Here is a 26,663-nt window from a genome sequence, read left to right as displayed (position 1 = left end):
GGGGTGCTGATGCTTCTGGTCCAAGGACCACACTTTTTTTTTTTTTTTTTGGCCGCCTTCCCCAACCAGGGATTGGACCTGGACCCCTGGCAGTGAGAGCACCAAGTCCTAACCACTGGACCGCCAGGGAATTCCCCAAGGACCACACTTTGCGCACCACTTGTTTAGAAGGAAGGAAACTGGTTTTTTCTTTTCTTTTTTTTTGAGAAGTTCAAAGCATTCAGTGAAACAAGTGGGAGGAATCTGGAATGAAAGCTCAGCTTGAAAGTTTCTGGCATAAGAACAGAACACTGAAACAGCAGTTTTCATAGCATATGTGTGTGTATATATATATAACCTCAGATAGTCCGGGAAGAGATGTGTTCTTGTCAAAAATTTATGAATCGAGCCCAACTGAACCCTGGGAGATGGGACTTGCTTTTTCAAAGCTAAATCCAGTCAAATTCTGCCCCTGGAGATGAATCATTCCCGCAGAGCGAGGAGTCTGTGTGACGAGAGGGAGGCATCAGCCTTGGCTGCCCTGTAGGAATTATTTCCTGAAATTGGACCTGGGCTGGGGAGGGGGCAATTGAGCAGATTGTAAATCTTTTTTAAAAATTAGGTTCCGATGTGAAATCTCTAAACATGAGGCACATCGTTTTCTTCAGGGTGAATATAAAGCCCTGTTTTTTTGTTAAAGGTGGAAACTCTGTACGGCCAAAAGGAAGATGATGGTTGGTACCTCTTGGGTATGTGCCAGGTGTGAGGCAGGATGCCTGGGTTCCTGTCAGCCTCAGCCTGGACCACTGGTGCATCCGACCTTTTTCCTTGAGACCTGGGCTAGGAACACTGAGCTTGCTTCGCCTCTCAATTTGATTTCCTGATCTTAATACAGCTTTGCACATTGCCTAGAGTCATGTTGATTGTATGCACTAATGCGGATGAATGGGTGGATGGATGGATGGAAGGATGGATGGATGGGTGGTTGGATGGATAGATGAGTGGATGGATAGATTGGTGGTTGGTGGATAGGTGGTGGATGGATGGATGGGCGGATAGATGGATAGATGAGTGGATGGATAGATTGGTGGTTGGTGGATAGGTGGTGGATGGATGGATGGACGAGTAGATGGGTGGATGAATGGGTTTATCAATGAGTGAATGGGTGGTGGATGGACAATTTGATCGGTTTTAGATCCATGGATTATTACAAAGGTAAAGAAGAGAGAGGCCAACCTGAGTAGATGTTGGCCATAGCTTGACAGGCAAAGTCCCATCCTCAGTATTTTCAAGGTGAAAACCAGCTTCTATCATGTTCAGTGGATCCCAACACCCAGAAGGAAACGTGTGTGTTCATCACATGTAAACCTAGGAATTAAGAACTAAGTTATCCCCAAGTTGTCCTCACCGTTTACAAACGCAGGCTAGCCCAAGGACGACAAGCCCAGAGACTCAAGAAGATGTTCCTCATAATACACAGCCTGGACAAAGCCAGCTTTAAACTCAGAACAGCACTCAGCAAAGACGTCAGCTTCCGCCCCTGTGGCTCTCTCAGGCCCTGCCAGTGAGTCCCCTGCTCACCGGTCCAAAGAGAAAACACACTCCCCACAGACTGTGGCGCCCCTTCCCAGAGAGGTGGTGAGGGCACACGGATCTCAGGAGGAAGATGCCCAGTGAATGCCAGGGACACATCGACGGGAAGCCAGGATTGGGTGCTGCAGGCCTGGGGACCCACCGACATCTGCCATGAGCCTCCTGCCATAGAAAATCCCTTTCAGGGCTGCAGGGTGGCGCAGCGAGGAGATGCCAGGCTGGGCTCCCACACCCCACCTCCAGCTTCCCCACTCTGCTTCCCCTGTTACACTGCTTGTTCGGAACCAAGGAATTGACTCACGCGGATGAGCCCACATGGGAGAAGCCTCGGAAACGCCAGCCCCTCCCCAGCTCTGGCACGGACGCCCCTTAGAAGGGATGAACGGAGGTGGGCCGTTCTGGACCTCTCATTTGCTTCTCCAGCCTTCGCTCAGCACGTGCTCCTTCTCTTTCACGGGGTCTCCCACGCAGGCGGATCGCCCCCCTCCATTTTGCTTCCCTCCCCTCCCCCTCCCCTCCCCCTCCCCTCCCCCTCCCCTCCCCCTCCCCCTGCAGCAAATCTCCCCTGTGTGACCGCAAGCCTCCCTTTCCTGGAGGCCAGCACCAGCCCGCCCCATTAGGTGTGGCCTCCCACCCCGCCCCCCACTCCCAGATGGGGCAATGCGGGGAGGGGGCGGCAGCTCCACCCTCAGGCCTGAGCAGGGACATTCTCCCACGCTGTCCTCGGCGCCCGCGCCCACGCTCCTCCATCCAACAGGCGCTGGGAGAGCACGTATCCGCCACGAAGTGCCGGGTCCCCAGGGGCCGTGTGGAGCCGCCAGGCCTGTGCCCCGCTGCCTGCAGCGCCTGAGACGGAAGCCAGGCGTGAATTCCTGCGCGCATGCAGCGAGATCCGGTTGCTGACTAGAGCGACCAGCCTATCCTGATACCGCGAAGGGTCGTCTCTCCATCCTCAGCTCTAGGGCTCAGAGACGAAACGGCCAGCTGGGGCCATCGGGGTGGATGTGGGACGTGCCGGCCTGGGCTGGGCCCTCAGGGAACCCAGCGGCGTGAGCTCCCTGGACGGTGGGAGAGGATGTCTGCTTGGGTGAGCCTGTCCACGTGGCAGCCGAGGCAGCTACCAAGAAACAGCCGTCACCAGGAACCGAGGGCCGCACTCAGAGAACCCTTCCAGCCTGGACGCACAGCAGAGTCCGCGGAACAGCCGTGACTCCGACGCCACCAGGCATCTCTGCGCACACGGGGAGCGCTGATACAGCTACAGCTCAGGATGCGTGCCAGGGATGGTTTGTGTTACTGAAAGCCTCCCTGTGTCACCTGCAAATCATGTGAGAAAGACTTGAGGGTCCCGAGCAGGTTGCCTGTGAAACTGACGACTTCTGTTATGCCTAAGTGGCCCAGGCGGGGCCCACGGTGCCTGACTGGGGTGTGCACCCCTGAGAGCCAGAGTCTGGGCATCATTCCCTCCCAAGTGGCCTTAAACAGGCTGGACCAGAGAGCAGTCACGAGGACGCTGGCAAGGCCACCAACAGCAGCAGAAGTTTCTCCCAGGCCTGCACATGGGAACCAGCAGCTTCTCAGATCTCCCAGCCACACACTCTGAGTTTGCCCAGCAGCTAGAATCTTCCTCCAGGGCAGCTGGAGAATAATAATGGGGACAGGCCTCTGTGGAGTGGCCAGGCGCACCCTGCTCTGTGAGATGAAAGCCGAGAGGGAATTGGGGTCGAAGGCCCTGCTGTCACCTGCTGTCCCAGCCCCCAGGTAGCCGCCAGCCCTGGCCAGCTGTTTTATTGTTATTCAGGTATAGAGCGGCCAGCGGATCAGGAGACCACGTCCGCTGACGGGAGGGGGTTACTCCCAGCTCCCAGGAGGACGGGCCACGGGGAGGTCAGGAGGCAGAGGGTGGGGTGCACCGGGCTCAGAGCCTTTACTGGGCTTCCCAGGGAAGGATGCCTCAGGGGGGCCCAGCAGTGGCTGGCTGAGCCATTCCCGGGGCTCTGGGGCGCGGGGCTGGCCCTGCCCTGGGGGTGAGAGCCCACGGGGGGGGCGGGGAGGGCTCGGGCTGGCTGGGTTACACGTGACAGGGGCGCTCAGGTGAGTGGCTTACAGCCTCCTGGAATCCGGAACCTGGGGGAGGCCGTCCCTCCGGGTCAGCGAGGCCCCAGACGTCAAAGTATCAGAATAAAGAAATTTAAGACAGTTAAGGGAATTCCCTGGCAGTCCAGTGGTTAGGACTCCGAGCTTTCACTGCCGAGGGCCCAGGTTTGATCCCTGGTCGGGGAACTAAGATCCCACCGGCCTCTTGGAGCCAAAAAAAAAAAGACACAGTTACTACACAGGCCAGCCCTCCTCTCCCCTCTGCGTGGCTCCCCCCACGGGGCAGGGGCTGCTCCACAGAACAGCTGCACGCCCACAGGGCGCGCTGTCCCCAGCGGCAGGTGTGAGTGTGTGTGTGCATGCGCGTACGTGTGTGTCCTTTCCCACCCACCTGGCCGCCCTGCGGGTCTCACTGCAGGATTGAGCTGCGGGCCCCGTCGCCTCTCTGGGGGACCCAGTTGGAAACCCTGGTTGCAGCAGCAGAGACCTCCGTGTTCAGCTATATCCAAACAGAACCGCGGGGCTTGCTCCTTCCGCCTCCCCAGGAGGCCCCTGGGACAGCACGGCCTCCCCCGAGCGCAGATTCGGGCCCCAGGGACCCGACCACCAGACCATCAGTTCTGATGTGGTCAGCAGGGGTGAGAATTTTAACCTCCACCAGGAGATGCTACCGCAGAGCAGACTGGGAGCTCCTGCGCTGGCAGCGCGGCAGTGCCCCTCCGTGTCCCTCGGCCCTCACGGGAAGGCTCACGGAGAGGCAGGGCCAGCGAGGGGCCGCGTGCCACGCTCCTGGGCTGTGCGGCCAAGGGGATGAACTCAGAGTCCAGAGAGGCGTCTGTACAAAGGATGCACAGACACGTGGCCTCTCCCGCCAAGGGCCCGGGACCATTTTCCTTCTCCGGAGGCACTGGCTTTCTAGTAGCAGGGCTCTCCAGAAATGTCGTGTTGACCATTGTGGTGCAGGAGGAAGATGGGGAAGGAACCACGAGAAACGCAGCTTGACTCACGATGGACGTCCTAAGAGCGTCGATTCGAGGGAAGGCGCTCAGGCCCCGTCGCCCGCTCTGCCGTCCCCAGGCCCCACGCGGACCCGTCCCCGGGTCCTGGCCCCGCCCCTCGGCTCCTGTCGGGCCCCTGTCGGGCGCGCGTTGCCGGGCGGCTGGAGGGTTAAAAACCTTCACAGGCATTGCTGCTGACGGACCGTTATTTCCGGGCTTTGTAAGAAGGGCTCGTGTATAAAGGCTGCTGCTCTGGAATCCCAGCCTCAGAAACCGGCAGCAAGGCTCCGGGAGCTGAGATCTGCTGGCTGAGGGGCGGGGCTCCCTCTGGGCGGGGTGGGCGCCCCCCCACCCCCCCACCCCCGTGCCCTTCGCCCTCCCTCCAAGCCGCTGCCTGAAGGCCTGACACCTGGTCCTCTGCCTCATGTTTGCTGTTTCTGTTTGGGTGGCAATTAACCAAGTCGATTGAGATAATTAGTGGTTGAGACACAGGGTGGGTGTGACAGGAACACTTAGATCGTGTGAATCGTCCCCGTGACGCCTTTCACAGCTGTGGGTGAAGCAGAAACTTCAGGGTCTTCGTGCAAGGGTTCTGAATCCCTGTCCCACCACGAACCAGCTGTGAGCCTGGATGTGTTTCTTAACGTCTCTGAGCCTCAGTTCTTATTTTCATCTGCAGCGAGGGCGAGGTTAATCCCCAGCTCGCCCCCGCATGGCATTGTTGGGGTTTATCATCATCCCACTGCTACCTCCTGGTCCAGCTTTGTCAGCTGGGAATGCGGCAATGGAAAACCCCACTGACCGAGGCTTACATTTTAGTGGGGCAGACAGACAACATGGAATCAGCAGGTAAATAGTGTCACATGTTAGAAAGACACAAAAGCCACAGAGGTAGACAGGGCTGGCCGGGGAATGAGGCTTGAGGGGCTGCGCTTTAAATGGGGTGGTAAGGAGGGAATCCCGGAGGAGGTGACATGCGAGCACAGTTGAAGGTGGAGAGGCGGCCAGGCAGGCAGAGCTCGGGGAGGGCGTTCCCGCCAGAGGGAGCAGCCGGCACAGGGGCCCTGGCAGGGTGTGGGGTGGGCGCTGAGACGAGCAGGGGCGAGGGGAGGTTCAGAGGCCTGGACGGCTGGACAGCAGCCCCGGCCCCGGCTGGAGACTAGGCAGGCACGGACAGCAGGGAGGCCCCTCAGGAAACGTGTGGTGACGGTGGCCACAGAGGATGGGCAGGGGGACCGGGCGCTTGCCCTGCGGGTGTGCAGAGCTTCCTCTGTTTGTTTCAGTGTTTGGCCTCCTGGAAGGTTCCCGGCTCACCAGGTGACCACCTGCGCTCCCAGCCTCCTGGGCAGCTGGGCCACGTGCCGGGGTTTGACAGAGGTGGTGAGCGGAAGTGGTGGGAGTTGGGCAGGGCCCTCAGCCCTCCCCCTGCGGCCCCACATCCAGCCACGTGGAAGCAAAGCCACGTGGAAGCAAGACCGCGTCTGCAGCTCGGGACCTGGGCGTAAACATGCGCCGCGTCTCTGATACAGAGCGTGCGCGGTTCTCACCATCGGGCGGAGGCCGTGGAGGCTGCCTGCTGAGCCTGCAGGGTGCCAAGCAGTGGTCCCGAGTGGCCCTGAGCCGGGCCAGGGGAGAGCGTGCTGGGCACGCGCTCAGTGAGCCACGAGGAGCGGGCAGCCTCTCCTCCCTCGCTCGGGTGATTTCTTATCCCAGCCGTGGGTGGTGTCAGGAGGGGCCGCCCGTTACCTGCTGTGAGACTTTCCTGTCTTCCTCTGCTTTCCCGGGGCAGAGAGTAGGGCCGATGGAGCAGGCAGGGCTGGGCCGTGCTCTTCCCCGAGACGGGGGCTTGGCGTCTGTGGTGGGTGAATGGCAGCCCCGGAGACCTCTGCCTGGAAGCTGTGAGGGGTCTCAAGATGAGATCCTCCTGGAATTAGGGTGGGCCCTAAATCTGATGGCTGCTGTCCTTACCCGAGAGAGGAGAGGGGAACTTGAGACACAGACCCATGGGGGGGAGGCTGCGTGGCAGGAGGGATGGGGCCACAAGCCAAGGGCACCTGGGGCCACCAGAAGCTGGGAGAGGGAGGTGGGACCCTCCCCTGGAGGCCCAGAGGGAGCGGGGCCTCAAGGGCTGTGAGAGAATGTGTCTGTTGTTTACACCTGGTCTGCGGTCCTCGTTACGCAGCCCCAGGAAACGAGCGCGGCCTCTAGTTGGTGTGAGCTCTAGCAGGCCCCGCCTTCCACACCTCCCGTGAAGCCAGCCCCACTTCTCAAGCCCCTCCTCATGGGCCCCAAAGTGGGTTCTGCAAATTCAGGCTGGAGCCCCGAGGCATCAAGGCCACTCTGCGCGGTCGCTGTCTGGGAGGAATGGGCCTTGATGAAGCCAGCGCCACTTAAACTGGGCGTAAGGCAGAACGTTTAGGCTGAAGAAGGCTAGACAAGAGGCCAGAGGGACCCACGGAGTGAAATCCATGCCCAGGACTGAGAAACACCCAGTTGTATTTGTCAACAAGACTTTAGCTGGAAGCACTCGCGCCTGCCAGCTTACCGCGATGACTTAGCCCAGGAAGGTGTTTCTGACGTGGAGCGCAGCCTTGATTTTAATAGTGAAGAAACTACAGGAGGAAAATCTAAATGTCTAATAACTGGGGCAATGGGGAAGTGAATTAAGGCCCATCCTCTCTGTGATAAGAAATGACAACTTTTGGACTTCCCTGGTGGTGCAGTGGTTAAGAATCCGCCTGCTAATGCAGGGGGCACGGGTTTGATCCCTGGTCCGGGAAGACCCCTTCCACCGCAGAGCAACTAAGCCCGTGCGCCACAACTACAGAGCCTGCGCTCTAGAGCCCGTGAGCCACAACTAATGAGCACGCGTGCCACAACTACTGAGGCCTGTGGGCCTAGAGCCTGTGCTCTGCAACAAGAGAAGCCACCGCAATGAGAAGCCCACGCACGGCAATGAAGAGTAGCCCCCTCTCGCCGCAACTAGAGAGAAGCCTGCGCACAGCAACAAAGACCCAACGCAGCCAAAAAAAAAAAAAAAAAAAAAAAAACCCACAACATTGTAAATCAACTATATTGCAATACAAATTATTAAAAAAAAGAAAGCGGGCTTCCCTGGTGGCGCAGTGGTTGAGAGTCCGCCTGCCGATGCAGGGGACACGGGTTCGTGCCCCGGTCCGGGAAGATCCCACATGCCACGGAGCAGCTGGGCCCGTGAGCCATGGCCGCTGAGCCTGCGCGTCCGGAGCCTGTGCTCCGCAGCGGGAGAGGCCACAACAGTGAGAGAGGCCCGCGTACCGCAAAAAGGAAAAAAAAAAAAAAAAAAGAAATGACAACTTTCAAGTGTGGCTGCATGGACAAATGTTTGTGAACTGATGTTATGTTTCAACTATAAAATACAACAGTTTCCAGAAGACAGTGGCCGTGTGGGGGGGGTGTGACCAGCACAGCACTGACATTAAGAGGCTGTGGGATCAGTCAGGCCTGGTCAGGTCCCGTGAGCTCGTGTGACTGGCTTAACCTCTCTGACCCTCGGTATCTTCTTCTGTACAGTGAGGAGAACATTGCCTGTGGTACCCGTCCTTCCCGGGTCCTGGTGGGTTGAGTGAGATGAGGCGAGTAAGCACATGCCTGGCATTTCCAAAATGTCTGAATTAGAAGAGGCTTAGGGTAAGAATCTGACCGAAGAGAGCTTGGGCCAAGTTGATCAGACTGAGTTGTTCATGGTGAAGTCGACCTGGTGGGTTGCACCGCATTTTTTCAGTGGGATGGGGTAGGGTGGGATAAGATAGGGTAGGACATTAGTCTGGGTTATCCAGAGATGATAAGGAATTGGCCCACACAGTTACGGAGGCTCAGAAGTCCAAGACCTGCAGTTGGCTAGCTGGAGGCCCAGGAGAGCTGAGGGTGTGGTTCCAGACCAAGTCGGAAGGCAGGAGAAGACCAGCAGCCCAGCTCGATGACCGTCAGGCAAGGAGTGAACTGTCCCTCCCTCAGCCTTTCTGTTCTGTTCAGGCCTTCAACTGATTGGTTGGGGCCCACCCACACTGAGGAGGGCAATCTGCTTTACTCAGCCCACCAACCTGTGTTCATCTCAGCTGGACACACCCAGAGCCATGTGAACCAAGTATCTGGGCGCCTCATGGCACAGGTAGGCTCGCATAGGCTGGGGTAGAGTAGAACAGACGAACACGACCCGTGCCTAGTGAGGCTGAGTTGTGTCGGGTGAGGCAGCGCAGAAGCAAGCAGGCATGAAAGGAGCTCCTGATGCGACAACATTTCTATCGCAAGTGAGGCTTCTAGCGCTTAGGGGCTTCGGGGAGCCTTATTTGCAGAAGAAACAGCTGTTTGTTTAGACTTTTCCTTTAGACCGAGACTGTGTCTGGGGTGCTTGAAGCACTGTTTGCATAGCAAGCTGCTCTTTTTTTAAAATATAAATTTATTTATTTTATTTTTGGCTGCATTGGGTCTTCATTGCTGCACAGGGGCTCTCTTCTCTAGTTGCAGCGAGCAGGGGCTACTCTTCATTGCGGTGCTCAGGCTTCTCATTGCGGTGGCTTCTCTTGTTGTGGAGCACAGGCTCTAGGCACACGAGCTTCAGTAGTGGTGGCACGCGGGCTCAGTAGTTGTGGTGCGCAGACTCTAGAACACAGGCTCAGTAGTTGTGGCTCATGGGCTCTAGAGCACAGCCTCAGTAGTTGTGGCGTGAAGGCTTAGTAGTTGTGGTGCACAGGCTTAGTTTCTCCGCGGCATGTGGGATCTTCCCGGACCAGGGCTCGAACTCGTGTCCCCTGCGTTGGCAGGTGGATTCTTATCCACTGCGCCACCAGGGAAGTCCCGCAAGCTACTCTTTTAAAATTAGACTGTAGGTTGGTTCTTCCAGCTGCGGGGGGAGGACAGCTGCTGGTGGGAAGTAACCCCTCTCAGGCCAGGCTCTGGGCCCAGAGCAAACACTGAGTGGTGGCAGGGGCCATAGGAAAGGGATAATAATGAATTGTCAGGATATCAGAAAAAAACCCCTCCATTGTTTAGATCGTGGGACGTGCAAGAGAAATGCAATTCGGTGGGAAATCCAGAAGGGGAGGCAGCCTTGCCCCCAGGCTTCGGTGGGCTTAACCCAAAGCCACGGCTTCTCTTTGGCATCTTCCGCTGGAACGGCCCAGGCGGCCGGGCCTCCTTGCCCTCTGGAAGGCCTGTCCCGGGGATCTGAGAACAGGGGATGCGGGGAGGGAGGAGGGTGCCCTTGGCCCCGGTGGCTGCTGGGAGGGGTGGGCCCACCATCCAGACCCGGGTCCCCACAGGTGTGGCAGTGCGGCGGCAGCATGGAGGTTCTGCCCTGCTCCCGCGTGGCCCACATCGAGCGTACCAAGAAGCCCTACAACAACGACATTGACTACTACGCAAAGCGCAACGCCCTGCGGGCGGCCGAGGTGTGGATGGACAGCTTCAAGTCCCACGTGTACATGGCCTGGAACATCCCCATGAGCGTAAGCTGGTGGACCGGGTGGTGAGGAGGAGGGCTGGGGGCGGGGCTGCCCCCGGGGACAGCCTCAGTGGTCATCCGAGGCACAGCCCGGCCATGCGAGGTGGGGCCTCCTGGACAGCTCAGCCAGGGTGAGGCTCAGGGACGTCATGACCTTCACCAAGCAGAGCCCGTTTCCAGCAGCTGCGACGCTGGTTGGCACGCCTCCCTCCCGCCCCGAGAGCTCCTTCCCTCCATGGTGTGAGCCCCCGAGCGGCCGCAGACGTGGCACTGCGGGGTCGCAGTTGCTGCTGCGCTGAGAGCTGCCCCAGGGTGACCACAGCCCCTCCTGGGACTCATAGCATACCCCTTGCCACGCAGAAGCCTCTCCCCGTAGTTCTGCACGAGACCACGGTGATATGATGACCGTAATGATGACCCCATCACTTCCACACGGCAGATTGGGAAACTGAGGCACACGAGGGTGCGCAGCTGAAAAGAGGCAGAGCCGGAATGTAACTCGGTCCCCCGCGGGACCCTGTCACGAGGCTCTCAGGGCCCGCCTGCTGTGGGGGTGGCGGCTTCTCCCACGTGTGATGTCTGCAGCCAGATCTGCCTGCCCTGCAGGGAGCGGGGGCAGGAGGGGTCTGTTCGAGGGGTCTGCCTGTGGCCGGCGGGAAAAAGGATCTGGGTGTGAGCCAGAGGGTCCTAACCAGGGCCTGGGGGGCGGGGCAGCCCGGAGAAGGGGCTTGGGCATACACGTGTGTGTGCACTGTGTGCATGGGAGTGCTGAGGACAGGCTGCCCATTCCGCTCACCCCCACTGGCGGCAGGCCCAGCCCCACGCACTTCTGCTCCCCTGGACACGGGAGGATTCGCGTCTCTGGGGTAGACTCATCCTGGGAGCACCCACCCGCAGGAGGAGCTTGACCTTTTATTAGGGCACACACACACAGGCACGCATGTGCATGGGGCTTGACCTTTTATTAGGGCACACACACACAGGCACGCGTGTGCATGGGTTTCTAGCTGTCAGCAGATAGAGCTGCGTGTATATAACAAAAAAGTTAAGAGACATTATCTTCATTACGTGCAAAGCGTCCTGGTATTTTAAACATCTTCACTGCAACCTCCTGAACTGAGTCGGATTCACGGCCCCATGTCTGGGTGATGCCGCCTTGTAGGTGGGGGGCTCCCAAGGTCATTTGCTCCCATGTCCAGCCCAGGGTCTGCCCTTCACACCAGGCCCACGGTCCTTCCTTAGCTGGTATCAGAGCCTCGGGGACCTGGGCTTGGGGAGGGGCTTTCTCAAACCCACCCACGTCCCCCACCTGTCACAGAGTGTCAGGGCCCCCAGGACCACCCTCAGGTTCAGTGTTTGGCAACAAGGACTCAGAACTCAGAAAAGCTGTTACGTGGGGGCTGTGGTTTATTATAATGAAAGGATATGACTCCCGGGGAGTCACAGAAATCGCGCTTAATTCTCCCAGCTGCGATGTGTGACAACATGTACAGCGTATCACCAACCCGGGAAGCGCACCCGAGCCTCGGCCTCCAGAATTTACCGGGGCTCACGTGCCCGGCCTTGGCCTCTGGCCCCTGCAGAGGTCAAGCTGATGCCCCACGGCGACCCCCGGAGATCACCCTGGAGCACAGATGACCTGGCCCGGCCCCCGTAAACAATACTCGGGGTGTTTGAAGTCACCTCCCGGGAGCTGGCTGCGGGCAGCTCTTTCCTTCGGCGGGTGCAGGGTGTTACGAGCCGGCCCACACACACCGCCGGTGGCTGTCTGTCCAGGCCGGCCGCTCTCCAGCTGGTCCTGCTGCAAACAGGCCGGAGATGCCTGGCCTTTCCCATCGGCCCCGCCGCCCTGGACCTTCCAGGAGCCTGGGAGGGCAGAAGGCCCCCAGATGAGGCTCGGGGCTGGGAAGCCCTGAGCGCGGGCACGCTCCTGTGATGGGGGGCCTGGGGCTCCCCAACCCCCCGGGCAGAGGCCTGGCTGGTGCGGGCTCTGCACACCGCAGCGCCCATCCCGCCTCGCTTCCGGCTTCGCAGAACCCCGGCGTGGACTTTGGGGACGTGTCCGAGCGGCTGGCCCTGCGCCGGAGGCTGAAGTGCCGCAGCTTCAAGTGGTACCTGGACAACGTGTACCCGGAGATGAGGACCTACAACGACACGCTCACGTACGGAGAGGTACCACCTCCGCGGCATGGCTGCGCCCTGCACCCGCGCCGCGCCCCGCCTCCCGGCATCCTGGCCTGTCCCCGGGTGCACGCGCACGGACAGCAGCCAGCAGAGCGCACGGGCACACTCACACCAGTGTAAGAGCCGCAGGGACACACACTCGTGCCTGCATACCGAGGTACACAAAGCAGATTCAGAGACACGTGTGTGCATACGTATCTGTGTCGCACACGTGTGTTTATACATGCCCTCATGCACATGCATATGGGTGTAAGTGCACACAGACACAGAAGTGTACATTTGCACACTGTTCTGCTCACAGACACACAGAAAGCTACCTGTACATCTTCACCTGTGTATGCAGACCCCACCCAAGCTGCCTGCCCTGCACCGTGCAAATACTTGTTACTGAGACAAAATGGCACGTGAACACATAAGCACATATGCGCAGAGCCCGGCACACGGATGCGTGCACACACAGCGTGTCTGTGTGCCACAATGCCTGCATGCGAGTGCACGACAGGACACACAGACTCACACCCGCACAGGCACCAGCTGTGGAAGACCCACGTGTCTGCACCGGCCCCCACGTGCACAGCCACGCACACCTCTCCTTAAAGCCGGGGGAGGGCACTGCGTTCCTGCCCACTCGTCCTGGTCTGTGCTGGGGGACAGGCCTCCCCCTACCCCAGGCCTCAGCTCCTCCACGGGGACCCAGGCTCCCCAAGGTGAAGGAATGCATGAACTTAGGTGGGCCAAGCAGAAGTGATACTGGGGGCGGGGGATAATCCCAGGAGGCCCGTCTGTTCCTGGAGCTCCTGGTACACCCCCAAGCCAGATTCCCGCTCCTCTGGACACAGGGGTTTCCCACGTGACAGGGAGCTCCACGGGTGCACATCAGCAGCGTGGGCGGGAGGCCACTGTCCTCCCAGCCCCTCCCAGGCTGCCCTGCGGCTCCTGACCATGATGAGTGAAATTCATGCATCGCCCGCCCACAGAAGCCGTAACGTTAGGGACTTCGCCAGCTGACAAGGTTGGGGTGGGAGTGCTGTGTCAGCTAGTTAGTGCTGCCAAACAAACATCCCCAGAACACAGAGGGTTCGGGCAGCGCCCCTGTGCCTGCTCGCAAGTCTAGGGGTCATCCGGGCAGCCCTGACCTCGGCCAGTCTGACATCAGGTCTCTGGGGACAGGCTCACCCGCACACCTGGAGGGTGCCTGGCTGTCAACAGGGCACTGGGGCGCAGGTGACATGTCTGTCACCCCCAGCGGGCAGCTGGCTTGTTCTCAGGGTAGAGTCAGGGGTCAAGGCAGAGCGGGGGCTGCAGGTGTCCTGCGGCTCAGAGCTGCACACAGCCATCTCCGTTGCGTCTATTGGCTGAGCAAGCCTCCAGGCCAGACCAGACTCGGGGGCTGTGGGAGTAGCCCCCCGACCCCCGGTGAGGGGACGAGCCGCAGTCATGCGGCAAAAGGCGTGAGTGTGGGGAGGCTGTTCCCGGGAGCCAGCCAGGCCCTCCTCGCTGTTTTCCGAGGCTACCGCTTCTGTGGTGAGCTTCACCTGGGGAGGGTGGCCGGGTCCACACACGCACGCACGCGCGGCACATCAGTCCACATCGCCCCCAGAGCCAGGCCCGGTCATCCCTTCCGAGGAGCCCAGCCAGTCCCTCCGCAGCCAGCCCACCGGCCAGGGCACTGTCCCCTCCCTCCTCCCCCCCCACCTTTCCCCTCCTCGGCCTCCTCCCCCCTCCCTCTTCTCGCCCTCCCCCCTCCCTCCTCCCCCTCCCCCCTTTCCCCTCCTCTCCCCCCTCCCCCTCCCCTTCTCGCCCTCCCACTTCCTTTCCTCCCCCCTCCCCCCGTCCCTCCTCTTACCCCAGGAGGGCCACCCCTTCCTGCGACCACAGGTCCTGGGCAGGGGACAGGTCGGTAAAGCTCCCTCTAGCCTGCCTCTGCACTTAGCACCCTTGTGACAGGGCCTCTGCTTTGATTTCTGGTCGTAGGTGAGAAACAGCAAAGCCAGCGGCTACTGCTTGGACCAGGGGGCAGAAGATGATGACCGTGCCATCCTGTACCCCTGCCACGGGATGTCCTCCCAGGTAGGGGTGGCGGTGACGTTCCTGAGGGACACAGCCCCGAGCACAGGTGGAGGTGGGTCCCGGGGGGCAGAGGCAGGCCTGCCGGGGCATTCTGATGCCGCTGGCTGTGAGCTCAGGCCCTGGGTAAATTAAGAGCAACGGCTTTGCTTTGGGCGAATCACCTGACACCCGTGCCTCAGTTTCCCTATTCATCGAGGGGATGATCACGGTACCTATTTCTCAGGGCTGCCGTGTGGACTGAAGTGGAAAACGAGGGTAAATGGTAGCCACAGTGTAGACGTAACCCAGGAAGTATCACATTAGCCACCAGTTCTTATCACCTGGAGGGCTTTAAAGCCAGCCACTCGGGTGTCCAGACCCCAGGCAGGTGTGTTTCCAGAGGTGACGGGGCTGGTGTGCTGGACCCCGACGCAGCCTGATGTTTCCAATCCCAAGAGGACCCGCCTTCTGCTTGCAGTGACAATGCTTATTCTCAGTGGGTGGGATTTAAATTAACCCCCGAAATGACACTCGGCCCCCTTGAAGCTCTCTGAACCTGCTCCCGCTCGGGGACATCCACACAGCTGCGCAGGGGTCCATCGCGGGTGGGGGGTGCCAAGCCTGTGGCGGCGGAGAAGACCGTGCTCCCCTGGCACCCCTGCAGCCTCTTCACAGGACCCCTGCTGGCACGTGGCCTTGCCTTAAGAGAGCGAAGCAGAATCACCCGTCGAGGTGCAAACGTGGGCTCCCGGGAGAAATCCAGTTTGCTGGGCCCTCAGCTGCAGGAGGGGAATCCTCTGGCCGGTACAGGCCTGAGGTGAGAGGCCACGTCTGTGGGGCGTCGCCGAACATGCCCTGCTCCTCTTCGACTCCAGGTGGCTGGGTAGACGGTGGTCCTTTCCCAGCAAGCCCTGCTGTGGAGCGAGCAGTGTGGGGCCAGCCGCGGAGGTGTCTGGGGCAGCGAGTCACGTGGCTGAGTGAGGTGTGGGTGTTCCAAGGACGCCGCGTGACGCCTGGGGGAGCGCCCCCCTCCACCTGCGAGTGGACCCTGGGGCGGCCGGCAGAAGCGGCCTCGCTGCTGGAACCAGGGTGGATGTGGACACAGGTGGACGGGGAGGCCAGTCCACAGGACCGTGCCCCACGGAGAGGTCGGCTGGACCCATGTGCCCACCAGGCCGGACACGCCCGTGGTGGTGTCTCCTTTGCAAATGACTTCAGTCGGTTTGGTCTCAGTGGAGGCTGCTGAGGTGTTCATGGGGACAAGCTACATCCCCAAACCCCGATCCCCGGCTGTGTTAGTGTCCTGGGGCCAACTGGGAACTGGTTTAAATGACAGGTGTTTATCCTCTCAGCTCTGGAGACCAGAAATCTGAAATCACGGCCTGGGCAGGGCTGTGCTCCCTCCTGAGGCTCTAGGCCCACCCTTCCCGCCCCGGTGGTCCCACAGTTCTTGTCTGGTGGCCGCATCCCTCCAGGCTCTGCCTCCATCATCGCGTGGCCTGGGCGGGCCTGTGGCTGAGTCTTCACCCTGCCTTCTCCTTGTGTCTCTGTTTTCTCTGCTTATCAGGATACCAGTCATGTTGGATTAGGGCCGCCCTGACCCAGTATGACCTCATCTTACCTTGAGCACTTCTGCAACGATCCTATTTCCAGATAAGGTCACATTCACAGGTGCCAGTTAGGACTTCAACATGACTTCTGGGGGGAAGCAGTTCAGCCTACAACATAAAGAAAGCCAGTCTCGGACCAAAATCTGCACACGTACAGATGGTTAGTAAACAGTCTTCAGGGAGCAGACACAGACCAGTGCATGGACCCCTCACGATGGGGCCCAGCCCTCTGTCCTCTGGTCACTGCGCTGGCCTGACCAGTGTGAGTGAGAGGGACACGGGGCAGGCGCGTCCACCCCCGTGTGGGCATGGGACCCCTCCTGGGCTGGACTCGACATAGCCTGGGGGTCGTTAGGAGGCCCTTCCTTTAACCTGTCAGGTTTTATTCTGACCACTTTCAAGCTTCCAGAAAAGTAGAAAAGTCTTCAGATGACCAACCACACACTCTTGGGGTCGGCAAAGAGCAGCCCGCCGGCCAAAGAAGAGTTTTTACCTTTTTACAGGTTTATGGAGGGAAAAGAAGGGAAAACACGTGCAGCAGTAACCGTGAAGCACACATGCTTGTCCCTGCCCCTCACAGACACGGTTCTCCACCCGATCCTGATACAGTGGTGTTCAGATCGGGCCGTATTTGCATCATTTATTTTTTTCTGAGTCATTTTAAAGCACGTTGCAGGCGTCAGGTCCTTTCACCTCAGAGTATTTCAGAACGCATCTCTAAAAGCACACGGCTTCCCCACAAGCCAGCGGCAACGCCTGTGGTCACCGAAGCCCTTCCCAGCCCGGCTCGCTGCCCCGCTCGGCGTCTGGGACAGACCTCCCTGAGCACGGGCCGTGCTGGCTCCCGGCACTGAGGCTCCCGCTTCCGAGCTCCGCCAGGGCTTACCTCCAAGGCTGAAGCTACAGGTGGCAGGGGCTCCGGCTGGGAGCTTGTGCTGGACATTTCAGGGGCTGCGGACCCCATATTCAAATCTCCGTGGCTTCAGAAAGTTTACAGAGAAGGGACACGAGCATATCTGTGACCACCTGTCCCCAGGCAGAATGGCCCGCCAGGACCACAGTCTTTATTTTACTCACAGATCTGCAGCAGGACCCGCTCTGCACGGCACTGCCCAGGCCACCCGGCAGGCTGGTGAGGCCACGTCTGAGCCACCGTGAGCTGCCGCTCCGGGGCCTCGGCCCCTCCGCACACGGCCTCCCCCTGCTGCTCGGGCCTCCTCACCCTGGAGACGTGGGAGGTGCCACGCGCGTTTACGCCCCGCCCCCAGGAGGACGCAGGAGAGAACGTGGGCCCCATGCTAAGTGGGGGTGGCAGAGTCGCAGGGCCGCGCGAACGTGCAGGGGAGGTGCTGCGCCACCAGGTTGTACTGGAAACACAGCAGAGGGCGCGCGAGCGCCCACTCTTTTGGGAGAGAAAACGCGAGAAAGGAGAGGAGAGAAGCACTTGACCGACCCCGGCACCTGCTGTGCTCAGCCTGCACTCCACACGCCTGTGGGTTCCCCACGGTGGCCCTGCCCGGCCGGCACTGTCATCATCTCCCGCTCACAGATGAGGAAACCGAGGCACAGAGAGGTGGCGTGACTCGCCCAAAGCCACACAGCCGGGGAGCGGAGGAACCTAGAGCACTGGTTTCCTCGTGGGTGCACAGGCGTTACTGAGCTGGTGTTTGGCAAATGACGTGACCTGGAACCATGAACTTGGGGCGGCCTCCGGTTCGAGGGCAGACGGGCGGCCCGGGGCATGTGTGAATTCCTCCTCGTCTGAGGCCGAGGCTCTGGGCCCCATGGAGGGAGGGGTCCGAGCAAAGCTCTGGGGAAGGAGTCCGAGAGCATCCCGCTGGGGGAATTTGTGGAAGAAAGGGGGCTGGGGCCGCAGGGCCACCGGAAGGCATCCCCTGTGGGCTCCCCGCCCACGGCCTCTCAGGCGCCCTGGGGCCGAGGGGGCTCCTTGGGGCCCGGCCCCTCCCCAGCAAGGCTGGCCCCTGACCGGGCTGGGCCCGCCCGCGATGCCCCACCTATTCCCTCCAGGGCCTCGGGTGGCCCCTGTGAGGCCAGCCCCGGCCCACCGCCCGCTCCGCCTCTCCCCAGCTGGTGCGGTACAGCGCCGAGGGCCTGCTGCAGCTGGGCCCCCTGGGCTCCACCGCCTTCCTGCCCGACTCCAAGTGCCTGGTGGATGACGGCAGGGGCCGCACGCCCACCCTGAGGAAGTGTGAGGACGTGGCCCGGCCAGCGCAGCGGCTGTGGGACTTCACGCAGGTCAGCGGGCTGCTGGGACCCCGGGCCGCCGGACCAGCCTGTGGGGAAGCCGAGGGCAGCGGGGGCTGCAGGGCTCAGGGGCTGGACCAGCTGCTCCCACGTGACCCCCTCACGGACGTTAGGGGACCTGCCAGGGAAGGGCCGGGCTGTTCGCAGCCCCGTGGCTGCCTCTTCTGGCCTCCTGGGGAGGGGCTTTAGGCAGAAGGGATGGGGTCTGACTGCCCCGGAAGCCCCGCCCCAGCTGCTGGCCAAGTGGGGCCAGACTGGACTCCCCAGAGATTTGTTGAAATCGACCCAACTCCTCCCACGCAGGAGACCCTGGGACAGATGCGTGCACGGTCCTGTCTGGGGGCTCCCGGTTACAGGAGAGGCTGCAGGGATGAGCTGTCACTGTCTCAAGTGGACCCAACAAGACCAGCGGGTCCCCAGGAGGCCGCGTTTGGAGCCAGGACGCTGAGGGCCAGCGTGCATGGGAGGGACCTGTCTGGAGAAGGATAGAGGACGTACAGGACATGAGCTTGGGGGTCCTTGGGTTTGGGCCAGGGCCCTTGATGTCTGGGGGACCAGAGGGCCTGCAGAGGTGACCGATGGGCAAATCAGACATGCCAGGGGTCAGGGGGACAATTCTGGGGGAGAAGCCCGTCTCAGCGGCCCTGGGGTCCACTGTCTTGATCACTCCTGGGACTCCAGGAGAAGGGAGATGGCTGACGGGGGCGGGGGCGAGAGGACAGAGGGATTGGGGGACAGAGGGATGGGGGATAGGGGGTCAGGAGGGACCGAGGGATGGGGGACAGAGGGACTGGGAGAGTCAGGACCCCGAGTCTCAGGTGGCCGTGCAGTGACCCGCTTGGCCTTGGTATCACCCCCACTCCTTGGAAGCTCTTGCGATGGGACCCCCGGGCTGACTGGGTCTCCCTCCCGTGCAGGGCGGTCCCATCGTGAGCAGAGACACAGGCCGGTGCCTGGAGGTGGAGATGTCCAAGGACGCCAACTTTGGGCTCCGGCTGGTGGTGCAGAGGTGCTCAGGGCAGAAGTGGACCATCAGAAACTGGATCAAGCCAGGGCGGCACTGACCCCCAGGCTCACCCTGTGCCCCCGCCCCAGCGCAGACCCCGAGGACCTGGGGCAGGCGTGGGGCCCCTCCCACTCAGCCCACCACTGGAACCCAGAGGGCCCTGGCCGTGCCCGCATCCCCTCGGGGGGGGGGGGACCTATTCTCAGCTGCCGGCGGGCCCTGGGGACATGGGGACATGGGGACCTCTCCCCCTCCAGCAGCGCGGACCCCCCGCAGCTGGCGGCTCTGCCTGAGCGCGTCAGCTGACCGCCAACTCCAGACCTGAATCACGTGCCTTTTCTACGGTATTCCTGTCGAGCCGCCAGTGGCCACCTCCTTGCATGTGCTGAAGCTCCCGTCCATCCCCCAGGCAGCAATAGCCCCCTGTGAACTCCGAGCTCCTGACCTCTCCGTCCTTTGGCGGGGCTGCCCCGGTGACCACCTCCATCTAAACCGAGCGGAGCTAGGCTCTCCCTGGCTGGTGAGGGGGGATGGGGACAGCAGCTGCCGTGGCCTCAAAGACAACCCCCGGCAGTGCTTGTGCGAGGAGACTGATGTGACTGCTTCAGTCCAGTAAAGAGTGATTAAACCGTACAGACCTGATGTCTTGCCCACAGGAGCCAGAGCTGGTCGGCCGTCCAGGGAGGAACCCTGTTCTAGCGGCTCACCCGGGGCCAGGCACCTCTTGTGTTGCTCTAAGGCAGGGGTCAGCAAACGATGACCCGCGGCCCCTCGCCTATTTTTATAAATAAAGTTTTATTGGCACACGGCCACACCCCTCGGTTTATGTACTGTCCACAGCGGCTTTCACACTCCAGGGCTGGAGCTGAGAAGCAGCACACCCCCACCAGGGCTGTCCCAGAGCCTCCAGGAGGTCCTCTCAAGATTGCACTTAAAATTGCAGGACAGGGCTTCCCTGGTGGCTCAGTGGTTGAGAGTCTGCCTGCCGATACAGGGGACACGGGTTCGTGCCCCGGTCCAGGAAGATCCCACATGCCGCGGAGCGGCTGGGCCCGGGAGCCACGGCCACTGAGCCTGCGCGTCCGGAGCCTGTGCTCCACAATGGGAGAGGCCACGACAGTGAGAAGCCCGCATACCGCAAAAAAAAAAAAAAAAAAAAAAATTGCAGGACAAAAAGTTCTGCCTGTCCCTTTCCCCCATCAGGTCCAGTGCCAAGCTAGCTTCTTCCCAATCCTAGCTGCTTCCTCCTGCCTCCTGTCTGATGGTGGAAGGCCTCAGCTGTGCCACGGTGAGGGGCCCCAGGGCTTGGCTCACCCAGCCATGGAAATGAACAGTAGATGGGATGCCAAGTTCCCGAAAGCCAACCCACCTAGCTCCCCCCACCCCATGCACAGGGTCTCCTGATCCCTTTGGTGGTCTCCCAGGGACAGAAATCGTGGGCACCATCAGTAACTTCCAAGTTTCTCCCCATTCGTGTAGAGTAACCCGGAAAGCAGGCTGGCAGGGTTTCCAGACATCAGGGCTTCAAGCTGGGGGGCTTGAAGATCCTACCTGTTCTCACTGTGCTGTGGCCAGGCAACCCATCCTTCCAGAAGACGGCGAGCCAGTCCATCCCCCACACCTCCCGGGCTCCCCCCTCTTGCTCCCTGCCTCTCAGTCATTAATCCCATAGTGCCTCTTTCTGGGAGAGGAAAAGTCCCTTCTGGTAGTGCCAGGGATCTTATCTCTCGTGGGGGAATTTTCCCCAAAGAAGAGATGAAAATTTTCCTGGAAGATATGAAAGAAGCAGAAGTGTTTCTGAACCAAACTTGGGTCCGGCCGCCTGCGCACAGCAAAGCTGATCTACTGACGCGGGTTTGTGGTGAAGGGAAGGGCAGCGCTTCCTGCAGGGAGCGAGCAAGGAGTCCGGGTAGATAGTGCTCAAAAGCCCCGCACTCCCTGAGGGCTTTCAGGGGAAGGAAGAGACAGAGTGAGGGAGGAGGTTTCCAGGTGCATGGCCACCTTGTGGACATTCTTCTGATTGGTTGGTGGTGAGGTAATCAGGAGTCAACACCATCAACTTTCTGGTTCCTGCCGGTCTGGGGTCTACGTGCTTGTGGGCAGCATAGAGTTAACTTCCTCCACCTGGTGGGGGTCTCGGTATCCGCAAAACAGCTCAAGGACACGGCTCAGCATAGTATCTACAGCCCTTGAGGAGGAACTAAAGGTCCTTGACTTTGTTTAATGACTAAACTATTATAGCCTTGCTTGACTATTTTCCTTTCTTTTTGCATTTTCTCATTTCTCTGATTAAATTTATTCTTTGAAACTTGGGGAAGGCCTAGGAGGCTAAGTTTTTCTGCACACAAGAGGCAGGCGGAGGCCATGGCAGGGGCAGGGGGTCTGTCCCAAGAAGGCCACACAGGGTTCTGCTCAGTTACAGAAGCGAACTCTGGGTCTCTGGGGAGAGTGAGGGCTCTGGCCTTCCCTCGGAGTCTGAGGGGGCGTGTTGGTGATGCATCCATGGCCCCCCTGCCCTGGGGTGAAGTAATGAATCTACACTTCACTGTCCTCCATCCCGAGCCCAGTGGCACGTGCCCCTCCCCCCGTGCCCTGCCCACCGGGCACCCTCTTCTGCTTCTCCTTCCTTGGGGATCCTGACCCCATTCCTCCAATTCCTTGCTTCCTGCTGCTGGGAGAGCTCTGAAGTGTCCCAATTTCTCCATTCTCAGCAGAGAATTCCACCAGCTCTAACCCAAGTCCCCCAAACCCTCTCTCTATTCCAGATTTTCCCCAAAATTTAAGACGATGATGGAGGCAATAAAACTGGCCGTGAGTGAAGCCTTAAAAGCCAGTCTCTAGCCAAGGACTGGTCTGCAGGAATACAGAAGTTTCTTAAGTGAAATTATGACAGGTAGCGGCCACTAGCACGCAGAGTGCGTTGCCTGTGGTTTAAAATAGGAAATATCACAGGCTCGAACTTCTAAACCTCACCTGTGTTACAGTTCATTGGGGAAATTGACACTCCCGTCAGAGTCGGCTGGTTTGCAGCCCACACGGGATCGCATGAAATCCTGACACTTGGAAACTTGCTTCTCAATGTCTTGACAAACCTCTCACCCCCTCGAAGGGGGTGAGTTCCCGTGTTTTGAAACCCTGAGCGTTCTGTCAGGGTCCTGTCTGGCACCAGGACACGTGAGGACAAAGGTGCTGAGCTGGGTCCACGGGCAGCGGGACTGTCAGTCAGCCCAGCGCCGTCCACGGTCTCCTAGCGGGAGGCAGCCGTCTATCGGACCCGAGTGGCCTTCCTCCTAATACATGGCCCTGGAGCACGCTTATGTCTATTCCCTGCAGTCCTTACCTGCCTCATGAGCAGGTGTATCCCTCATGAAGATCGCCCTTTTCTAGAAGAACCGCCCAAGAATCCTGGGGTAACTCCATGCAGAGTCCCCACCCAAACGTCAGCTGGAAAGAGAGTTGAAGGTGGACCACGGTTTCCATGCTGCTGTGTGTGGGGCAGCCACTTGGTGGTGCCCCTGGTAGCGGTCCCTGCAGTTTTGTGGTCGACACTTGGCCACGGCTGGTGGGATGTCCCTGCTGGTCGAGACCCCTGCCTGCACCCCAGGAGTGCCTCTGTCTGGGGCCAAGTTCACAGAGCTTTCTAATTCATGGTGACATGCAGATTCATTGACCCCCGCCTCTGTAATCCTGGGTTCAGAGTAACCACTAACGCCATCCACGGACGGTACTGAAGCCATCCCGGCCCCCTAAACCATTTGGCCCTCCTGTTCATACTTCCTTTACCTTAGGGACAATGTTTCTTCTTTGTCTTGTTTTCCAACCACTGGCCCATGGCTGAGGCCACCCCTACTGTACCAGCCTGCAACCCATCCGCCAGACAAAGGGAATTTGAGACGAGGGATTGATCACACAAGGTACGGAAGGGCTGAGGCATCCCAGGGGCTCATCTTCCGTTGGCTGAAGGGACCTGGAGGGGGTGGTGTAACTAGAGCAAGGAGCCACAGCCAGAAGGACGGATGGACGAGACACGGCGCTTCCAGAAAGAGCCCTAAAGCGAAAGGTGGGGAGGGAAACACCCTGGTTTCTCCCCACCCCCCAATTTCCCAACATATCCTTTCGGCTGACGCCACCTGGAGCCGAAGGACAAGAAACGTGGGACACAGAACGCTCTGCTTTGCAGGGAGAGCCATAGAGCAGGAGGCGGGTCTGAGCACAGACCCCGGGGGTGGCGGCCACAGCTCGTCTCAGCTGGACCGGACTCCTGACTCGGACGGGTTGAAGCCGGGCCAGAGGGTCCCCCTGCCCTGCAGAGGGCCCAGGACGCCCTCCCCCCTTGCGGGGCCCGGGCTGAGAGGCACCCACGATGAAATCAGGCCTGCTATGTCCCCCACAGCAGCACCTGAAGCTGGACCACTCCAGATGGCAAGAGCCAGTTTTGAAATTTTCAGGAATTTTGTGCACCAGTTGTGAACCAGAGCTATTGCTAAAAATAAACTGCTTGCACTTACAATTCAATTATACTAAAAGCAAAGGTAATAAATACTCAAAGCTCACCACTTCCTGGTGATTTACTCTAGTTGAGATTATTTGCGTTTATGTATCTGTGTTGTGAGGACGGTGGCGAGCTCCTGTTCTCAACTCCACGCTTTACAGAGCAGGTCAGACGAGGATAAGCAACAGGTAAACTGCGTGTTGGGTGGTGGTAAGCGCTGAGGAGAGAAGCGAAGCACCACAGAAGAGGGAGAGGCTGGTGTGCAACCCTTAGAGAGACATCAGGGGAAACCCCAGGAGAAGGTGCCGCTTGAGCAAAGACCAGAGAGGACAGCCTGTGCAAATGCCCTGGGGCAGCAGCAACCAGCGAGCAAGTGCCCTGGGCTGGGGCAGGCGAGGGCAGAGGAGTGGAGGTGGTCAGAGCAGGGCAGCGTGTAGGCCTTGCAGACCCTCGGGGAGTGCCTCCAGCTGGGATGTGGGGTCATCGGAGGTCGGGCGGGGCAGCGTCACTGTCTGTGGCGGCGGAGACCGTGAGGACCAGACGAGGGGGTGAGAGAGGAGAAGCGGCCTCTCCTCCAATTCAGATATCTGGGCTCAGGATGGGCGGAGTTGCCATCAACCAAGACGGGGGTCTGGGGAAGGGGAAGGTGGGGGAAGGGCACAGGTGCATGGGGGCCGGTGCCCCTCGGACAGCTCACCGAGGGCGCCGATGGAGTCTGAGCCTGGGGGAGAGGTCTGGGCTGGGATCAGGGCTGCTTCAAGACATCAGACTAGGTGAGATCACCGAGGAGTGAGTGTGGCCAGGGAGGAGAAGCCAGGAAGGGCTCCAGTGTAGAGGCCTCGGAGACAAGGAGGCCCTGGGGAAGGAGAGCCCGTTTGCTGGGGCCGCCAGACAAAGTGCCACGAAGTCGGCACCTCCAGCAACAGACACGCATGTCTCCAGTTCTGGAAGCTGGAAGTCTGAGATCAAGGTGCGCCTCCTGAGGCCGTGCAAGGGGGTCTGTCCCTGCCCCTCCCCCAGGTCCTGGCCGTCCGCTGGCAGCACCCCTCGGCTTGTAGAAGCATCAGCCCATCCCTACCTCTGCTGCACGTGATGTTCTCCCTGTGCGCGTGTCTTGAGTCCAAATTTCCCCTTTTATAAGGACATCAGTCCTGTTGGATCAGGGCCCACACCTTAAGGGCCTCATTTTAACTCAATCACCTCGGTAAAGATTTCGTCTCCAGATAAGGTCACAGCCTGAGGTCCTGGGGGTTAGGGCTTCATGGTTTTGGGGGGACACATTTCAGCCCACAGCAGGGCAGCTTAGATACTGAGACCAATGAAGAAAGCACGTCGCAGGGGAGAGCCAGAGCTTGTGTGCCCGTAGATGGCGTGAGAGGAGACCTGAAAGGACCGCCAGACAATAGAAGAGCTTCATAAAACACTGCCCATCAGCGTTTGGAGAAAAGCACCGCACACAGAGCTCCTGGCATGAGTGCAGCCCTTGTGCAGCCCCGAGGGAGGGCCTGGCCTGGAAGAAGAAAGGGGACGAGGGGCCCCCCAGCACCTACCCCGTCCTGGGGTCCCTGGTCCAACCACAGGCACAGAGGGCCCATCGCTGTGCTCTCAGCCTCCCAGGCGTTCTCTCGGGGATAGACCTCGCCCCCAGACACACTCACTAAGGGTCAGCACGGTGCCCCCTGGCATCCCCACAGTGCCCCCCTCCCTGCTCAGAAGGACCCCAGCTGCATTTAATATTTACCTGAGGTCCCTAATCATATTTGGACGAGGAGCTGGGCAAATCGTGTGGTCGGTCCAGCCACACGCCCGCCGCCCCCCGGAGCCTGTCCTGAGACCCCCTTTCAATGGTGACTGGAGGGAAATACCTCTTGCCTGGGCCATTCATTCATTTATTCACTCGCTCACTTATTCAACGAGGGTGTTCTGAGAGCACTGGCTGGGAGTGGGGAGCCTTGGGGAGTGAACGCCGGGGAAGCAAAGATGCCAGGAGCCCCCAGCCCCATGGCAGGGCCCCCAGAGTCGGGGAGAGGGTCCCAGCCCTGCCTCTCCAGGGCCTCCCCGGAGAGGTGAATTACGAGCACGCTCTCAACAAAGGTGTGCAAAGAACTTTACTCATGACGAGAGCCTGGAGCTCGCTTGAGATGTGGCTGAGATTTTAGGAGCCTGCAGCCCCGAGCACGGCTGGTGGCCCGCTGGCAGGCCCTGCGTTAGCCCCTCCTGCGCTGGCCTCGGACGAAGCCCCGCTGCTCCGTGGGTCTCTGTTATTTTAAGCCCAAAGAGCTGCTGTGTTCTGGAGTCACCAAAGCCTCCAAAAGGAACTAAAAGAATCCCCGTCAGAGTGGCTTTACCGTGTGGCCCCCAGCTGATCCATGGCTCTCCCCTACCGGGTGACCAGGACGCTGCCCCTGTCATCCCCATCACAGCATCCGGAAGCCTTGCCGTTTGCCTGGGAGGGGACCCTAGAGCATCCCTGAGGCTTGGAAAAGGGAACATCCTCCCCTTCCTGGACCCAGACCGTCACACCCGCTTCTGCTTCAAACTGCTGCTGCTTCCAGCCGCAGCGCGGGGTGGATCTCCCACCAGCGTCACTTAAAGGAAGACGATATCCCTGCACAGCGACAGCAGGAGCAAAGTCGATAAACTGTCTTTGACAAATGTCTTCTGCGTCGGGCAGCAGAGGATTAAAAATGAGGACATCAACTGCCCCAAGCCCACGGACCATTTCAGGCAGAGGCTCCCCGCCCTGCCTCTCCCGGGCAGGCGGGGACAGCCAGGGACGCTGTTGTCCTGGGGCTCCGAGCGGATGGCGGAGAAAAGACCCCCAGAGCCCAGGAAATGTCCTCCAACAGCTTTGAGAAAGCATGGGGGCCCCTGCAGAGAAAGGGGCTACTCAGAGCCACCAGTAGGC

General features: G+C 59.9%; 1 protein-coding gene across 4 annotated transcripts in view; it reads left to right on the top strand.

Moving 5' to 3' along the window:
• Positions 1-20,075, top strand: part of GALNT9 (polypeptide N-acetylgalactosaminyltransferase 9) — a 90,985-nt gene extending 70,910 nt beyond the window's left edge. For 2 of the 4 annotated variants that reach the window (XM_067701279.1, XM_067701277.1), the window contains exons 7-11: positions 9,968-10,153; positions 12,184-12,321; positions 14,308-14,403; positions 18,081-18,248; positions 18,561-18,949. In XM_067701279.1, the coding sequence (XP_067557380.1) occupies positions 9,968-10,153; positions 12,184-12,321; positions 14,308-14,403; positions 18,081-18,248; positions 18,561-18,746 (774 nt within the window). In that variant the 3' untranslated portion in view covers positions 18,747-18,949. The other 2 variants (XM_067701278.1, XM_067701280.1) reach the window with 2 other exon arrangements.
• The last annotated feature ends 6,588 nt before the right edge of the window (positions 20,076-26,663 follow it).

Source organism: Pseudorca crassidens, chromosome 12, assembly GCF_039906515.1.
Source record: "Pseudorca crassidens isolate mPseCra1 chromosome 12, mPseCra1.hap1, whole genome shotgun sequence".
Classification (NCBI taxonomy): Eukaryota; Metazoa; Chordata; class Mammalia; order Artiodactyla; family Delphinidae; genus Pseudorca; species Pseudorca crassidens.
Note: the sequence above shows the minus strand (reverse complement) of the source record. Positions and strands in the feature narration are given on the sequence as shown.